The 15,766-nt window shown below is 43.2% G+C and overlaps 1 protein-coding gene and 1 long non-coding RNA gene across 3 annotated transcripts in view; one reads left to right on the top strand and one right to left on the bottom strand.

Moving 5' to 3' along the window:
- MTMR7 (myotubularin related protein 7) overlaps window positions 1-15,766 on the top strand; it is a 104,377-nt gene that overhangs the window by 31,308 nt on the left and 57,303 nt on the right. For both annotated transcript variants that reach the window (XM_070781759.1, XM_070781760.1), the window contains exons 2-3: window positions 8,476-8,598; window positions 10,778-10,940. In XM_070781759.1, coding sequence (XP_070637860.1) covers window positions 8,476-8,598; window positions 10,778-10,940 — 286 coding nt within the window. The remainder of the gene's footprint in view (window positions 1-8,475; window positions 8,599-10,777; window positions 10,941-15,766) is intronic.
- LOC139180235 (uncharacterized) lies at window positions 1,014-10,510 on the bottom strand. The gene is made up of 3 exons (XR_011564572.1): window positions 10,398-10,510; window positions 9,519-9,590; window positions 1,014-3,209 (listed from the first exon to the last, which is right to left on the bottom strand). It is a non-coding gene; the product is annotated as an uncharacterized lncRNA (long non-coding RNA).

Raw genomic sequence — 15,766 nt, forward strand, 5'->3', positions numbered from 1 at the left:
ATCTTTCATGCAACCTCTGTTATCACTGCTGTTAAAAGGGAGAATGGAGTCACAGACACGAGGTGAGCATTCGGTGGGAGCGAGAATGAAATGTCTGAAGTCTCTGTTATGGATTTGTTTGTCAGTAGTTACTGTTCATTCCTAACTATAGGGATGGATGCTTCGTCTCTTTCTCTCCCATGCATGCAGTTCCTCACCGGTGGAATCATTCATTGTCCAGGAGCTCTGGGATAAGGCTTTAAACCATCCTACTTAGCACTACAAGGACACCTACCATAAATGAAACCTTTCTAAAAGAATTAACACGTGGTTGGTGAGCAGAAGTGCAACTTGATTTCTGACGCGGTTCTCCTGCTTTTGCAGGAGGTCATGGCACCTTCTGACATGAAACACACCAATGCACCTGTCGCGACTCTGGCTGGCTGGTCCTGGGACCCCCTGGGAGCCAGGCTCCCCAGTCTGCCTCGGGACCACGTGGGATGCGTCCCTCCAGGCCAGTGAAATGGACAGACAGGGGGTTAACATGGCCATTGTAATGTGAAGCTCTACACTGAATGATCAGTGCTTTAGATTTGGCCAGAACTTTTTACTTGTTCACTGTATCAACTCTCTCATTGCAATTTTAGGGCAAATGGAGGCTGGGCCATTGAGCCATTAATTTACAATGTTAGGCCTGGACTGAAGCAGTAAAGTGTGGGAGAGACCTAGGGAAACGGATGTGGGAGTCAGACACTTCTTGTCTGAAATCTGTCTCTCCCGCTTTCTAGCTGCGAGGCCTTGGGCAGTGGATTTACAGGCCACTTCTCCCTTTCAGCCAGGGCTAGAAACACTGTGCGAACAACGCTTAGTACATACCTGACACTCGGCCGCTGTTCACGAAATGGTTGTCAGTGCTGTTCTTGTTCTCCTTTCTTCTTCTGCCCCTGCTGCTCAGGGGAGAGGTCGAGAGGGAGCTTCCTCAATTGTGCTTCTTTCTTGACCTTCAGCATTTCTGGAAACTTAGTCCTGGATCGTCCGGTTGTGAGTCTCGGCAGTTTGTGAATGAGGGGTGGTACCTGCTTGAAGCCAGAATAGCCTCTGCACCCAAGACTATGAACACCCAGGGCGGGCTCTATCCTTGGGGGCTTCTGTCCCAGCCATGGGATCCTTGCCACCCTCTCCTAATTCTGCTGTAAAAGACCATAAGTGGGATGGGGCACTGCAGTGGCTACAGGGCACTTTATTTTAAATTTTTAAAAAATCTTATTTGGAGGATAATTGCTTTATGATGTTGTGTTGGTTTCTGCTGTACAACAGCATGGATTAGCTATATGGATACATGTATCCCCTCCCTCTGGAGCCTCCCTCTCACACTGCCCCCCCCACTCCTCTAGGTCATCAGAGCACCGAGCTGAGACCCCTGTGTGATATAGCAGCTTCTGACTAGCTGTCTGACACATGGCAGGGTATCTGTGTTAGTGCTGCCCTCTCAATTTGTCCCACCCTCTCCTTCCGCTGCGGGGCACTTTAAACAGCACATTTTTATGTCACATATCCCCACATTTTGTGGCTCATATGTCATGTTGTGCTCCAAAAGAAGAGCATTTTAGAAAAAAATGGATTCCGTGTGCCCATCTAGGTTCTCATCATTGCAAAGGTCTTGAGTTTGGTTTCTGCACAAGCACTGAGCCATGTCCTGGCCAGTAGAGTGGGAAGTTGACGGATGGGTTTTAAGAAGCCAGGTTGGTCTCTGTGCTGTGTAGCTCGAGTATCACCATGAAATATTGTTTAAAAAAAAAATTGGATGGCTAGATAGATTGCAAAATATCATGTTTCAAAAATCAGGTTGGCATTCTAATGTAAACATACTTTTTACGTAATTGTTTCATTTTTATCTGAAAGAATCTTACGAGCACTAAGATGATATATCATACTTAAAAAACAAAAAAAAGATTTATTTGTTCAAGAAAGGCAACCAGGAGACTTTCTTTTAAACACTATAGTAAGAGACTTCATGAATTCAAACAACACTTAATTATCAAAGTCACCCGGGAAGCCTTACCAAGTACTCGGGGGTCTCAGGCAGCTGTGTCCAGACTCCAGAGACTTTAGGAGGAAAGAGGAAAAGATATCAGGTTGGATGGGAGCCTGGAGACTGCGAAGAGCCGGGTGTGGCCAGTGGCCCCACCCCTGGACTAGTGGGGAGGATGCTCATCTCTCTCCTCTGGGCCCCAGACTCTCGGCTTCAGTGCAGCCCCTGGTACAGTTTCAGAGACTGTTGTAGCATCTCTCATGGCTGAGGCTGGTGCTTCCCTTCCTGGGGAAATCTCAAGAGTTTTGTTGGCCAACCACAGTCCTGAGAGGCTGAATTTCTTGAGATGTAATATTGAGTCATCATCGTGTGAATCCAACCATCTCATCCTCTGTCGTCCCCTTCTCCTCGGGCCCTCAATCTTTCCCAGCATCAGGGTCTCTTCCAATGAGTCGGTTCTTGGTTGGATGGCATCACCGACTCCATGGACATGAGTTTGAGCAAACTCCGGGAGACGGTGAAGGACAGGGAAGCCTGGCGTGCTGCATGTGGGGTCACAAAGAGTCAGACACGACTGAGCGACTGAACAACCACAACCTCATGTGTGTTTTCACAGCTGCTGTTTTGTGTTCTTTCTAGCATCTCTCTGCAGCACCTCAGACAGAGAGAGCAGTCTGAGTGGGGAAAGGCATTAAACAGCCGTAGGTCCTTTGCAGGAGTCAGAACCCAGAGGGAGTCGCTCAGCCGCCTGAGCCCAGCGGATCCCTTTCAGAACCAAAACCAGAGCCCAGGCCACCACGACTTCCAAATACTTCACTTTCCACGTTGCCAGAGTTAGAAAATGTCATGATACCAAATTTAGCACGACAAAGTATTTCTCTAGTTGCTTTTCTTAGATTAGAACATAAACTTGTCTTCGGTTTTGGCCGCTGCAGACACGTTGGTCTCTCCCTGGTCGGCAGCGTCTGGATCTCTTCCCTCCAGTGACTGGCAGAGGCCCTCAGCCTGCTTTATACGGTATTGAGCACTGGGGCTTTGGCCCAAGCCAGACCTGTGGCCGGTGCCTTTCGTTTTCCTTGGTCTCAACAAAAGGTAACCCTGCTCTGCCCTTCAGACTCCCTGGCCTCCAGGGCAGCTTTTCTTTCCCAGATAGAGATGATTCTAGAACTTTAGAACGTTCAGTAGTCGAGTATTCGACCTGCAGGTTAGAAAATAAGGACTTCTGTTTAGATTGAAATTAGAAGGTGGTGTGATGGAGCATGGTTGAGGAGAGGCTCTGCCTGCCCGTGATCAATGGGGAAGGACCAGCGGTGCCATGGTGGGACCGGGTGTTCTCACTGAGGCTTTTCAGCCTTCGCCTAGAAAAGCTGATGAAACCATTCCCCACCCCCCACCCCCACCTAAATCCAGCAGAGCAGGGATGGGAATGAAAAGGCTGTTAAACTGGGGCATGGCCTTCTCCACTGAGGCTGTAAGATTCTTCAGCACAAAGACTCCATCCTGTTCAGTCTCTGTTCTTCTTTCCAGAGCCTAACAGCCCACACAAAGGCTTTCTGATGAGTGGAATCGGATGTTTGCTGTTCTTTCTTTTGGTCGAGAGAATCCTAAACATCTGCCTATGCCAACATTTGGGTTCCCATATCCCATATTCAGGCTTTCTTTGGGTTTATCTCGAAGAGAATGAGGTGGTTGGATGACATCACTGACTCAGTGGACATGCGTTTGTGCAAGCTCCAGGAGAAGTGAAGGACAGAGAAGCCCAGCATACTGCAGTCCATGGAGTCACAAAGAGTCAGACATGACTTAGAGACTGAACAACCACCACCACAAAGGAGAATGTTCTGATGGTGGTTTGTGAATATAGCTTTGCAGTATAATTTTGTCTTAAGGTGTTCTATTTTCAAATGCCAATTTCAAGCAGAAAGTTACTTAAAATAATTGTTAGCCGATTATCCTAAACATATTAATATTGAGTGGTCAGGCTCCCCTCTCTGGCTACTGCCCACACTTCCACAAAGAGTTGAGTCTCCATTTTCTCAACTCTGCTCTGGTGCGTTCACTCCTGCAGCCATTGAGTGATGGCTTCTGATCCCAGGGCTCCCACCACTCCTCCTGCATCTTCTGCGTCGCTGAATCCAGTGGGCAGTTTCCAGTTCTGGCTTTACTTGATCTGGCGGCAGCATTCCACACACACACTCTCTCTCATACAAACCGCTCCCTCCGCACACCCTCCCCCAGTAGCGTGCCCTCTGATTTTCCTCCTCACTGGCCGTTCCTCCCCGGTTTGCTTCTCCAGTTCCTCCTCTTCCATCACACGTTTCACTCTTGCGGGCCCTCACATCTCTCCTCACTCTACATGCTCTCCTGAGGTAACCTTTCAGTCCTGTGGTTTCAAATATCATTTGTACGCCGGTGACCGAAAACTAAACTGCATTTCAGCAAGTCTAAGGCACATGTGATGTGAGATGCACCATTTTATGTAAAGAAAAAAAAAACGCTGCCAATGAAATGCCACAGTGTCTTCTTACCATATTAATCTTAAGATGCATTCTGCTTTCAGAAATGTCAGAATGTGAAAAATGTACAACCAAAAGTTAATGATATAATGGGATATGTCACGTGGATATACTGATATAACGTGATATTACATAATGATATAATATCTTTGGTGTAGATGAACTGCCGTTTGCAGAGCACAGATCCCTAGTGTGTCTTGAGCATGGTGTTCCCAGGCACATGCAAATGAATTGCGATAACTTTGTCTTAAGGAAAACTGGTAGTTTCTTAAAGGTCATCATTTCTCCAAGTATGAAAGAGGCCTTTTCACTATACAGTTTATTTATATGCATAGATGAGGTAGACTTGAGTTAGCCGAGCAGTGAGGCAGAGTTATGGAGCCACTGGGTCTTCATGACGGCATCAGCACAATTGAGGTGTATTTCACTTGGTCTAGAATTGACCAACTCTAGCATCACAGTCAAGAGTGTCCTGGCTGTCTTAGTGTAAACCGTGCAGTGATCCCTGAGCAGTGCTGTCCGTCTTCACAGAATTTCTCAGGCAACGGAATTTTAATTTTTATTACTCATTTCTTCTTATTACATCATTGGGAAATCATGCTGATGGTGTTTCCCTCATCTTTTTTTTTTTTTTTTTAATTTCCTCCCTCTACTTCAGAATTACTTTTGACAGCTGTGAGACCTGTGAGAACGATGGCTATATCTTGAAATGTAATTTTCCTGCAGCAGCATCCAAAATTAACAAAAAGACATGGAAAAATCTCATTAAGTGTTCTAATCTACCACCATCTGTGAACCTTGTTCTGGTCCACTGAGAGTTTTCTAAAAATAATTTAAGTGGTATATCTTTACTTCTATAGGGAGAATAATTCATACTAAATGCTTTGACTTTTAAAATATTATCTTATGGTCAGTATGGTTACCCCAATAAAGTTTTGTTTTGTGGGTTCTAAGTGCAGAGAAAATTATTTATGCTCCTTTTTTTAATATTGTTAATTGGTATAACACCCTCTGATTTGTTTGTTTTAGTCGCTCAGTCCGGTCTGACTCTTTTGAGACCCCATGGACTGTAGCCCACTAGGCTCCTCTGTCCATGAGATTTCCCAGGCAAGAATACTGGAGTGGGTTGCCATTTCCTTCTCCAGGGATCTTCCCAATCCAGGAATCAAACCCATGTCTCCTGCGTTGGCAGGCGGGTTCTTTACCTCAAAGCCACCGGGAAGCTCAGATCACCCCTGGGCCTCTGCTTCATTTAGCTAGGCACATCTCAGTGTGCAACCGAGTTTTTTCCCCATAGAAATGTCCTACTATATCTCCTTCTCTTCTCCTCCCACTGTCTCTTCCATGATGTCTTTCTCATAGGCAGTTCAAAGTAGAATATTTAAGGACAAAAGTTTAAATACCATAATCCAACCACATGGGAATTGAAAAATATTCTCTTTAAAAAACTCTTGGGTCAGAGAAGAAATACTGTAGTTATAAACTACCTAGAAAATAAGAAGAATGATAATATTACAAACAAAACTCATAAGATGCTTGCCAAAGATTTGCTTGAAGGAAAATGATTGGACTTGAAGCTTGTTATTAACCAAAAAGAATGAAAATTAATGAGCTATCAAACCTGAGGGTTTAAAAATGAACAAAGGAAAACCACATGATATACTCAAAAAAAAGCATGTTAAAACATTAACAAACACAAGCATAAATGAATGATTGGAAAAGAGAAAAATCAACTTCATAAATCCAAGACCTGTTACTTGGAAGAAAAACCTCTGCATATTGAATTATAAAAATGTAAGAACCTAGTTTACAATATTAGGAATGAGAGAAAGGTTGAGGAGAGAGGGATTTGCCCACAGACAAGAATGAAAAGATTATAAGAAATTGAAAGTTAGCAGTAAGAAGATAATTTGAAAAAAATGGATGTCAAAATGAAATTTAGTAAAAAAAAATAAAAAAGTAGAAAACATTGAATGGATCTATAACTGAACAAAAAATTGGAAGAATTATTAAAGAATTGTTTCTGTATAAAGAAGTGCCTGTATTTGTTTTAAATACTAAATAATTTGTGTGTTGAAAGCTTCCTGATTAATGTAATCATAACTGATTTCACTTGATAAAAGTGCCACAAACAGGCTAATGTAGACCAATATTTCTTAAAAGCACAGATGCAGAAAAACCAAAAAGGAAACCAAAAATAAAACAATTATAGAAGATAAAATATAAGGGATATTAAAACATTAATACATGGACTCCAAGTTGGCCATATACCAAGAATCCAAGACATAAGGGTTAAGAAAATCCAGGACTATTATTGATAGCATCAGACTAAACAGAGCAAATATTCCAAGGCATTGATGTTCATTTCTAATTTTCAAAAATCAGCACTCATTAAACCAGGAATAGGTCACTTCCATGATGTGCTATTTTTTTAAAAAAATCAACATCAAATTCAATGGTGAAATATAGGAAGTGTTTTCATTAAAAACAGGTGTGCACATGAACAGACATTAGCATCATTAACCACTAGGGAAATGCAAGTGAAAAATCACAAAATACCATCTCGTACCTACTCGGATGGCTGTGATCAAAAAAAGATTATAGCAAGTGTTGGCAAAGACATGAAGAAGTCAGAACCCTCATGGAGTGGTGGTGGGAGTGTAAAATGGTACAGCCACTTTGGATTTGGAAAATAATCTGGGAATTCTGCAAAAGGTTAAACAGAGTTACCATATGACCTGGCACAATTCCACTCCTAGGTATATATACACCCAAGAGAAATGAAAACTTGTCCTCATAAAAACTTGTATGAGAAAAAAAACTTGTATAAGAATGTTCATAGCAGCATTATTAATAATAACCAAAAAGTAGAAACAACCCTAATGTCCATCAGCTGACAGATAAATAAAATGTGGTATATACATGTAATGGAACGTGTTTGGGGCAGTAAAAATAAATGAAGTACTGACATATTCTACAAATGGATGAACTTTGATTCAGACATGGATTGAAAACATGATGCTAAATGAAATGAACCAGTCACAGAGTACCACATACTGATTTGAGAGATGAGGATTGAGTCAGTGTCTGTTGTAGATGGTTAATTCTTGGCAGTAGTAAGTAGCATTGCTAAGCCCCGCCTATCACTGGAATGTTCTACGGGTGTTTGAGGTGGCTGCCTTATTGGGGTTGTCGTTGTGTGGGTTTTCATTTGCCCTGTAAACAATCTCTTGTCATTTCTTTTACGTTTCATATTGGAATGATCCTGCTGCATGTATTCTTGAAATTGCTCTATATTTCAGAGGTGTATGCTTGGTAAAAATTGTTTGCAGAAGTCTTATCTGACAGTTTGAATTGTAGTTCAGGGGTGAGAATTCTATTTAGTAGAAAGATTTTATTATAAATATCAGAATCTTCATTTGGTAAATTTTCTTGGGGAGCACACAGAACATTCTTGTGATACTTTTTGCTCCTGTATGTATGTTTGTATTCCTGCTAGTTTATATGGGAGCAGACAACCTTGGGGCCACTTCCGCAACTGAGAAATGCATAGGAAAATACACTTTTCTTTTTGATGGAATGCAATTCATATATAGTTAACATGTCAACAAAGAACTTTGATGTGTTTACTTCCTGCCTTAAATTAGAATTATATAATTAAAGTAAAAACATTGACCTCTTTAAAACTCAGGATATTCTTAAAAAATAGGGTGTGTGAATCTTATGTGGTATGTTTAAGGTTGCATTTAAGGAATTGGTGAATTTGTATCTTTTGATATACAGACCTTTGTGAGATGTAATTAGCTTAAGGGGGTAAGTTTTTGTCTTTAGTTTTTGGAAGGATCTTGTTCAAAATCGTATTTGGATTAAGCACGAGATTACCTGCTGACTCTTGTTTGTGACTAGCTCTTTTGCTTTACGATAACCCTGTCAAACTGATTTCCCTAGGTTGAAAACGTCCGCTTGGTGGATCGAATTTCTTCTAAAAAAGCAGCCCTCGGGACTTTGTATTTGACCGCCACTCACGTCATATTTGTGGAAACGGCGCCTGATACAAGGAAAGAAACATGGGTATGCAGTCCTTATTTTTGGCTTTTTGTGTTTTCCATTGTTTGAAGTAACAAGTTTTGACTCTGTTTTGTCTGTTCTCTAGATGAGGAGGGTGGGACTTGGGGGGGTTGGGTGTTCAGAGCACTCTTTTTGGAATGTGAGCACTGCTTTTTTTTGTAAAGGGTCATGTCCACTTGGTCTATTTACTCACTTTAAATACTGATGACTTGGACATCATCAAAGAGAGACAGAGAAATAGCCAGAGGTGTAAGTGCTTCGTGTCACAGCTGACAAGTAGAGATTCAATAATGTTACTGTACCAGGTACAGTGTTTACACAGTGATTTGCAATCCGCTTCGTTCGTAGCATCCTGTGGTGCAGGCCATTTAGTCATTATGTTGTCTACAATTTTCTCATACTTTAAAAAAGAAAAAGTCTAGGGAAGAGTCCTATTATCAGGTATTTCTGCTACATAATAATGAGACCATTAGAAGGTCCTTATTTTAAGAGAGCTGCCCAACCATGGCATTAGGACCAGAACCAGAATCTGTGGATTGTAGATTCTGCTTTTTCTGTAGACTTGATCTTTGCAGCAGAAGGTGGCCCTCCCTACTTAGTGGAGAGGAATTTAAAGAATGAAGCATTGCCACTGAGGACTGAGCAGAGACCCTCCTGAAAGTCAGAGCACTTCAGCATGGTTTCCTTTCAAATAAATCTCTTCTGCAGCCTGCCTGACCACCAACAGCTTAGAAAACAACCATCTCAAGTTGCTGTTGAACTCAAGCATTCCATGTGGAATTAAGGAGCATGGTGGCACCTCCCAGCGGAACTGTCTCTAACTTTTGTTGATTGCAAGGTTTATTTTACTAACTTCTCGTGACCTTATTTAATTTTAGCTACCCAGTGCATTTCAAGCTTTGACGACCCAAATGTTCCCTTACCTGGAGCTGTGCAGAATTCTAGGCTGAAGGGTTTGCTTCATATAATGAGCTTGACTATCAGAAAGCTTGGCACTGAAAAATAAAATGATGAATTCAGACAGCTGGTTCTTACCCCCAAACATACCAGTTCTTGTCAACTGAGTGCAAGCCAGCTGAAGGTCAAGGGTGTTTCTTGTCTCTATGTGTGGCTCAGAGACTGTTACCAAATCGCAAGGCTTTGTGCCCAATGCACAGTGAGGCCCATCAATACTTAAAACACTAGCTTTTGGAACAGAGAAAGGTTTATTACAGGTTTATACAAGGAGACAGGTGGCTCATCCCCTAAGAACCCCAAAGTTACTGAAAGCTTTCAGCAAGCCCATTTAAAAGCAAAAGGTGAGGGTTGGGTGTGGTTAGTTGTTGCAGACTTCTTGGGATCAAATCCTTTGCTCTTGAGGTCAGGTCATGGTCAGGTAACCATGTTCCTATAAATCTCTACCAAATGAATGTTATTCTCCGTCCTGACAAGAAAGGGCAAGGTCCCAGGGCACAACTCTCACCCTCCAAGGTCTCATTCCTGGCTAAGAGAAGGCCAGAGCTCAGCTGGCAGCTCCATCAGGGCCAGGTTCCCACACCCTGCCCAGCTGTCATCCCTAAGGGAGCCAGGCACCTAATCCAGCTGCCCCTTGGTCTCCTCCAGCTGCCCAAATGGGGGGAGACCAGGTCTCACAGACTGTGACCCAGACAGATGGCCACTGGTAGTGGGTCACAGAGACGGGGATGGGGGAGAGGTTCGCCACTCCTCAAGGCCTGGGCCATGGCTAGTGGAGTGCTTTAGTCAGAGCTCTGGAGCCCCGCAGGACATCATCCTCAATCTGTTCCCCGGGCCCCCTGCCTCACCCATTGGCTCAAGGCTGGGTGAGCTGGAGGGCCTCCAGGAAAAGGCCTGACTCTGCCTCTTAACCTCACTCTCCACCTGACGACCACCTCACTACCAACCCTTGAGCTGAATCACTTCCCCAGTGGTCCCTCATTGTCAGTTACCAGTGGGCAGTGCCCTCTGCAGCACTGACCAATAGCTGAGCAGGACGACTTATTGACAACCGACCAATGGCTGAGCCAGACCTGTTGCCTAGTAACATGGTGCAGGCATAATAAGGCCCAGCAATGGCTGCCTGCTAAGAGCTGTGCTCACCCTGCTCTGTGACAAGACCTGTTGCTTTATGTCCTATGTATCTGTTATCTGTGCTTAGTTTACCCACATTAACTTTTGGTGGTAGATTCTCCACAGTCAGATCGCCACCATCGAGAAACAGGCAACGACGGCTACCGGGTGCCCTCTACTGATTCGCTGCAAGAACTTTCAGCTCTTACAGCTCATCATCCCGCAGGAAAGGGACTGCCATGATGTGTACATCTCTCTCATCCGCCTCGCGAGGCCAGGTAGGGTAGAGCGGCCTGGCATTCAGCGTGGACTCATGCTTAAGAAAGTCACAGATCATGTTGAAGAAATGTGGATAATGCTTCTTAATTATAATGCTTTAGAGATTATATATTAGCCCAGCCTTCAGATGGGGGCTTCCCTGGTGACTCAGATCGTAAAGAATCTGCCTGCCAATGCAGGAGGTGTGAATTCGATCCCTGGTCAGGAAGATGTGGAGAAGGAAATGGCAACCCACTCTAGTATTCTTGCTTGGGAAATCCCATGGACAGAGGAGCCTGGCAGGCAACAGTCCATGGGGTCGCAAAAGAGTTGGACACGACTGAGCAACTAAGCAACAACAAGCCTTCAGATGAGGCCAAGAAATCTGATTTAGTTTCTGTCTCTTGGGGCCTCTGTCTGAGTTAATTACTGTATGAGCCTCTTTCATTATTCATAGTATTTATCTTGGAGGGAGGTTATAGTTGTGCTTTACTTTGGGGATGAAATCATCCCAAAGTGTGGTAATCAAGCCACCTTGATTAAAGCCTCTGACAAAACCCACAAATTGTTTTGTGTTGAAAGCATATCAAATGGTCTAGTGCAGTTTTACCTATGTGGGGGCTTTTAAGTTTTGCTTTCTGTTGCTATTAGATCCTAATATGTATTTTCCAAGGTTGGCATCAGTGACTGTTAAAAGTATGTATATGTTGATTCTCCTGCAGAAAACCTTCTTAGGTTTTGTAGGAAGAATGGCTGATTTGAAAAATGTATGCTTTTAGTTACGGTCTGGTTGTGTGTCCCTCATCTTAGGGTCTTCAGACTTACAGCTTATTCTATAAACCTATGACATTCACAGCTTACTAAGCTATACATTTAAGAAACTCTACACAAGTGTTTCTTGTGTGTGTGGCTTGTGTGGACTGTGGGGTTCCTTTGCTAAGTGTCTTGGAAGTGGACAGTGAAAAGAGATCATTTGTATAAACAGTGCCATCCGCAGTAGTGTTCACCCAGAAGTCACTAATAAGGGAAATAGGACAGGTTATTACAGTTTTGTTGTTGTTGTTCAGTCACAAAGAGTTTTGTCCGACTCTGCAACCCCATAAGCTTCAGCTTGCCGTGCTACCCTGTCCTTCACTATCTCCTGGAGTTTGCTCACGTTCATGTCCATTGAGTCAGTAATGCCATCCAGCCATCTCACCCTCTGTCACCCTCTTCTCCTCTTGCCCTCAGTCTTTCCCAGCATCAGGGCCTTTTCCAATGAATCAGTTCTTTGCATCAAGTGGTCCAAGTATTGGAGCTTCAGCATCAGTCCTTCCAGTGAATATTCAGTTACTTTACTGAATAGATACTTTACTAAATGCTTTTTGGTTCAGGGCGAAATGTTTGATTGTAAACTCTTCAAAGCATTTGGTTGGGTCCTCAGATTCTTAGGATACGAATGGACCACATCGTCTGTTGAGAGCCAGGAGCTGAAGTTTTGAGATGGGAGGGTTGCCAGGGAGTTGTCAGAATCGGATCACTTTGACTTGACTTTGCTTCCCTTTCAAGTCAGCCCACTGAGGCTTTTTTATCTCTGTGTGTTGAAAAGAACTGCAGAGTTAGCCAGAAAAGCAGTTGAACTTTTTGGAGGGCACACTATAATTGGAACAGAAGTTCTGGGAAGATGTACGTTAGGCTGCGTGTGGCAGGGAATGCGAGGGGGATTGTGCGCCAGCAGTTTCTGTGTCACTGATTAATGAATGTCCTGGATAATACATGTGCTCTGGCCGGATTAACGGGATTTAGGAATAGCCCAGAGAACTGGGAAAGGCCTGAGTGGAAGAGTCCATCACGGGGGCGATGAGAGCCCTGGCCCCAGATACCAGCGAGCTCCCAGATTTACATTGGGAGGGTCCCCAGGGAGGAAACCCGCTGTGTTTCCCCTGCTTTTAAAAATATACACTTTTTCTTAAAGATGTAGTTTTGGAAGGTCGGTGTTAGCCAGAGACCAAAGAAGGAGACTATAGTAATTAATTGAATTAAAGCCATTAGCTTGGAAGATTTTTTTAAAAAGCCACCAGCATTGTGAAACATTGGGATTAGAATTGCCAGTTTATGTAAAACATGGTACTTTAATGAGTGTGGAAAGAGGAACTAGAACCCAGGCAGCTTCACAGTTTAATGCTAAAGGCAAGGCTAAAATTAGGACATATTACAGCCCAATCTTGGAAGTAGGGTTTTGAATCTGGGTGGAGGTGGAGAAAGGTGGAAGGGTTTCCCCTGGAGGTGGGGTGGCTTCTCAGGACATCCCAGGACCTTTCACCTTCGCTCTCCATGAGGTATGTCAGAAGAGGGCTCTGGGTGTGTGTGTGTGGGGATGGATGTGAGTGAGTGTGTGGATGTGTGTGTTTGGTGGGGAAATGACTTTGAGTTCCAGCAGCACAGTATCGATCTCTGGGGTTATTGTGGTTAGTCATCAATACAAAGCTCGTATTTTTAGCTCTCCTTGTGGATACAGCTAACTCCAAGGTCCTATAGAGGAGACCTTTTCTTTTTTAAACAAAAGAAGAAACGTTTGGGGGTCTGTTTAAGTCAAGGCCTATGAAGAGGTAGTTTTAAAGCCCTTGAGAGTCTCTCTTCACTGAATTGCAATTTCTGAGATAAGAATAAATCAAATGACTAAAAAATTTGTCGAGATTTTATTGGTTTGTCTTTTATGTGAATTCAGGTTGGTAAGGATTTGGTCATGGACTATAAAAGATCTCAGCAAAATATACTGCAGCCAGATCCAGAAAACTCTTTAATTCTTCTTAAAGGAATAAGTTAAAATTGGGCTGTACCCCAAGTAAGGAAATGAATTGACTCTGTAGATCTGATGTACTAATAAGGTTATACATTTTTCTGATTAGAGACCCCTGTTTCTCAGAGGGCTTCATTTCTCCCACATCCTTTCTTTTCTCCTCCCTCATTAGCTTCCTGCTGTTTATTTTTGTATCTATCATCTTTCTCTCTTGCAGTATTTGTGGGCCCTTTTTAATATTTAAACCATTTTTTTGGACTGTTTTCCCATTTTATAATAGCATTTTTCTTCCTGCTCATCTGAGTCCCTAATTCTTCTGCGTATTTTCTGTGGTTTTTAACATCTCAGGATTGACATAGTCTCATTAGCTTACTTTGACTTTTTGCAGTTCTTATCAGAGTCAGTGCCACTTTTAAGCGGTTTTTACAGTAACAATTTCCTTTTTATTGATGATATTAAACTCTGGGTCCAGTAGCCCTTTTCTACTAAGTGTCAGCTTCCTGATGTTTAATTTGAGTACTTGTCTGGTGAAAACAGATAAGAAAGTTATCGTTATTTTTATTTTAAAATGTGCAAAACCCAATAATAACTGTTATCTTATCACTCCTCTTTAAATGGTTTTTCAATTACATTTATTTGAAGTTTCCTGAATTAAGTAGAGCATGGAGAGCAATTTAACTTTCATTACTTTGGATTCTAAAACCCTACATATCAGAGAATGTGTGCATGCTAAGACGCTTCAGTTGTGTCCAACTCTTTGCGACCCCATAGACTGTAGCCCACCAGGATCCTCTGTTCATGGGGATTCTCCAGGCAAGAATGCTGGGGTGGTTTGCCATGCCCTCTTCCAAGGGATCTTCCCAACCCAGGGATCTAACCCATGTCTCCTGCATTGCAGATGGGTTCTTTACCTGAGCCACGGGGGAGGCCCGTATCAGAGAATCAGTTCAGTTCAGTTCAGTTCAGTCGCTCAGTCGTGTCCAACTCTTTGCAACCCCATGGACTGCAGCACGCCAGGCCTCCCTGTCCATCACCAACTCTCAGAGTTTACCCAAACTCGTGTCCATTGAGTTGGTGATGCCATCCAACCATCTCATCCTCTGTCATCCCTTTCTCCTCCTGCCTTCAGTCTTTCCCAGCATCAGGGTCTTTTCCAGTGAGTCAGCTCTTCGCTTCAGGTGGCCAAAGTATTGGAGTTTCAGCTTCAACATCAGTCCTTCCAATGAACACTCAGGACCGATCTCCTTTAGGATGGACTGGTTGGATCTCCTTGCAGTCCAAGGGACTCTCAAGAGTCTTCTCCAACACCACAGTTCAAAAGCATAAATTCTTCAGTGCTCAGCTTTCTTTAGAGTCCAACTCTCACATCCATACATGACCACAGGAAAAACCATAGCCTTGAATGGGTACATGTATATGTATGGCTGAGTCCCTTTGCTCTCCACGTGAAACTATTACAACATTGTTACTTGGCTATACTCCACACAAAATTAAAAAGTTTTAAAAAGTAAAACCCCGCATACCTGTCCTTCTGATGACTCCTGGTGAATTTCCCGTTTCCTTCCTCATCTTGCCTTACTTAACTGACCTCGTGCTTAGTTGCTCAGTCGTGTCCAACTCTCTGTAGCCACATGGACCTTAGCCCGCCAGGCTCGTCTGTCCATGGAATTCTCCAGGCAAGAATACTGGAGCCAGTTGCCATTTCCTACTCCAGGGGATCTTCCTGATCCAGGAATTGAACCCACGACTCTTGCATCTTGATTATTAAACATTCTGCTGTGTATTTTGCAGGAGATGGAAGTGCTTTGGAAATGTTCAGTAAACCTTGAATCGACGTTAATGGTACTTTTTAATGTTCTCAGAGTAGGCAGTTTGTAGCTGAGGGCTTCTCCTGTGGCTTCTGGGCAAGAAGCTTGCCTACATTAACAACACTGAGCTTTGACTGACAAAAATGGGGGTTTCTCTGCCATTATGAAGAGTTTTACATAAATTGGGCCAAAGGTATAGTCGATCATCCTTTTCCTTAAAAATAATTGAAAGAGAATTTAATGGCAACCCATTCTGATG

Source organism: Bos indicus, chromosome 27 (genome assembly GCF_029378745.1).
Source record: "Bos indicus isolate NIAB-ARS_2022 breed Sahiwal x Tharparkar chromosome 27, NIAB-ARS_B.indTharparkar_mat_pri_1.0, whole genome shotgun sequence".
Taxonomy (NCBI): Eukaryota; Metazoa; Chordata; class Mammalia; order Artiodactyla; family Bovidae; genus Bos; species Bos indicus.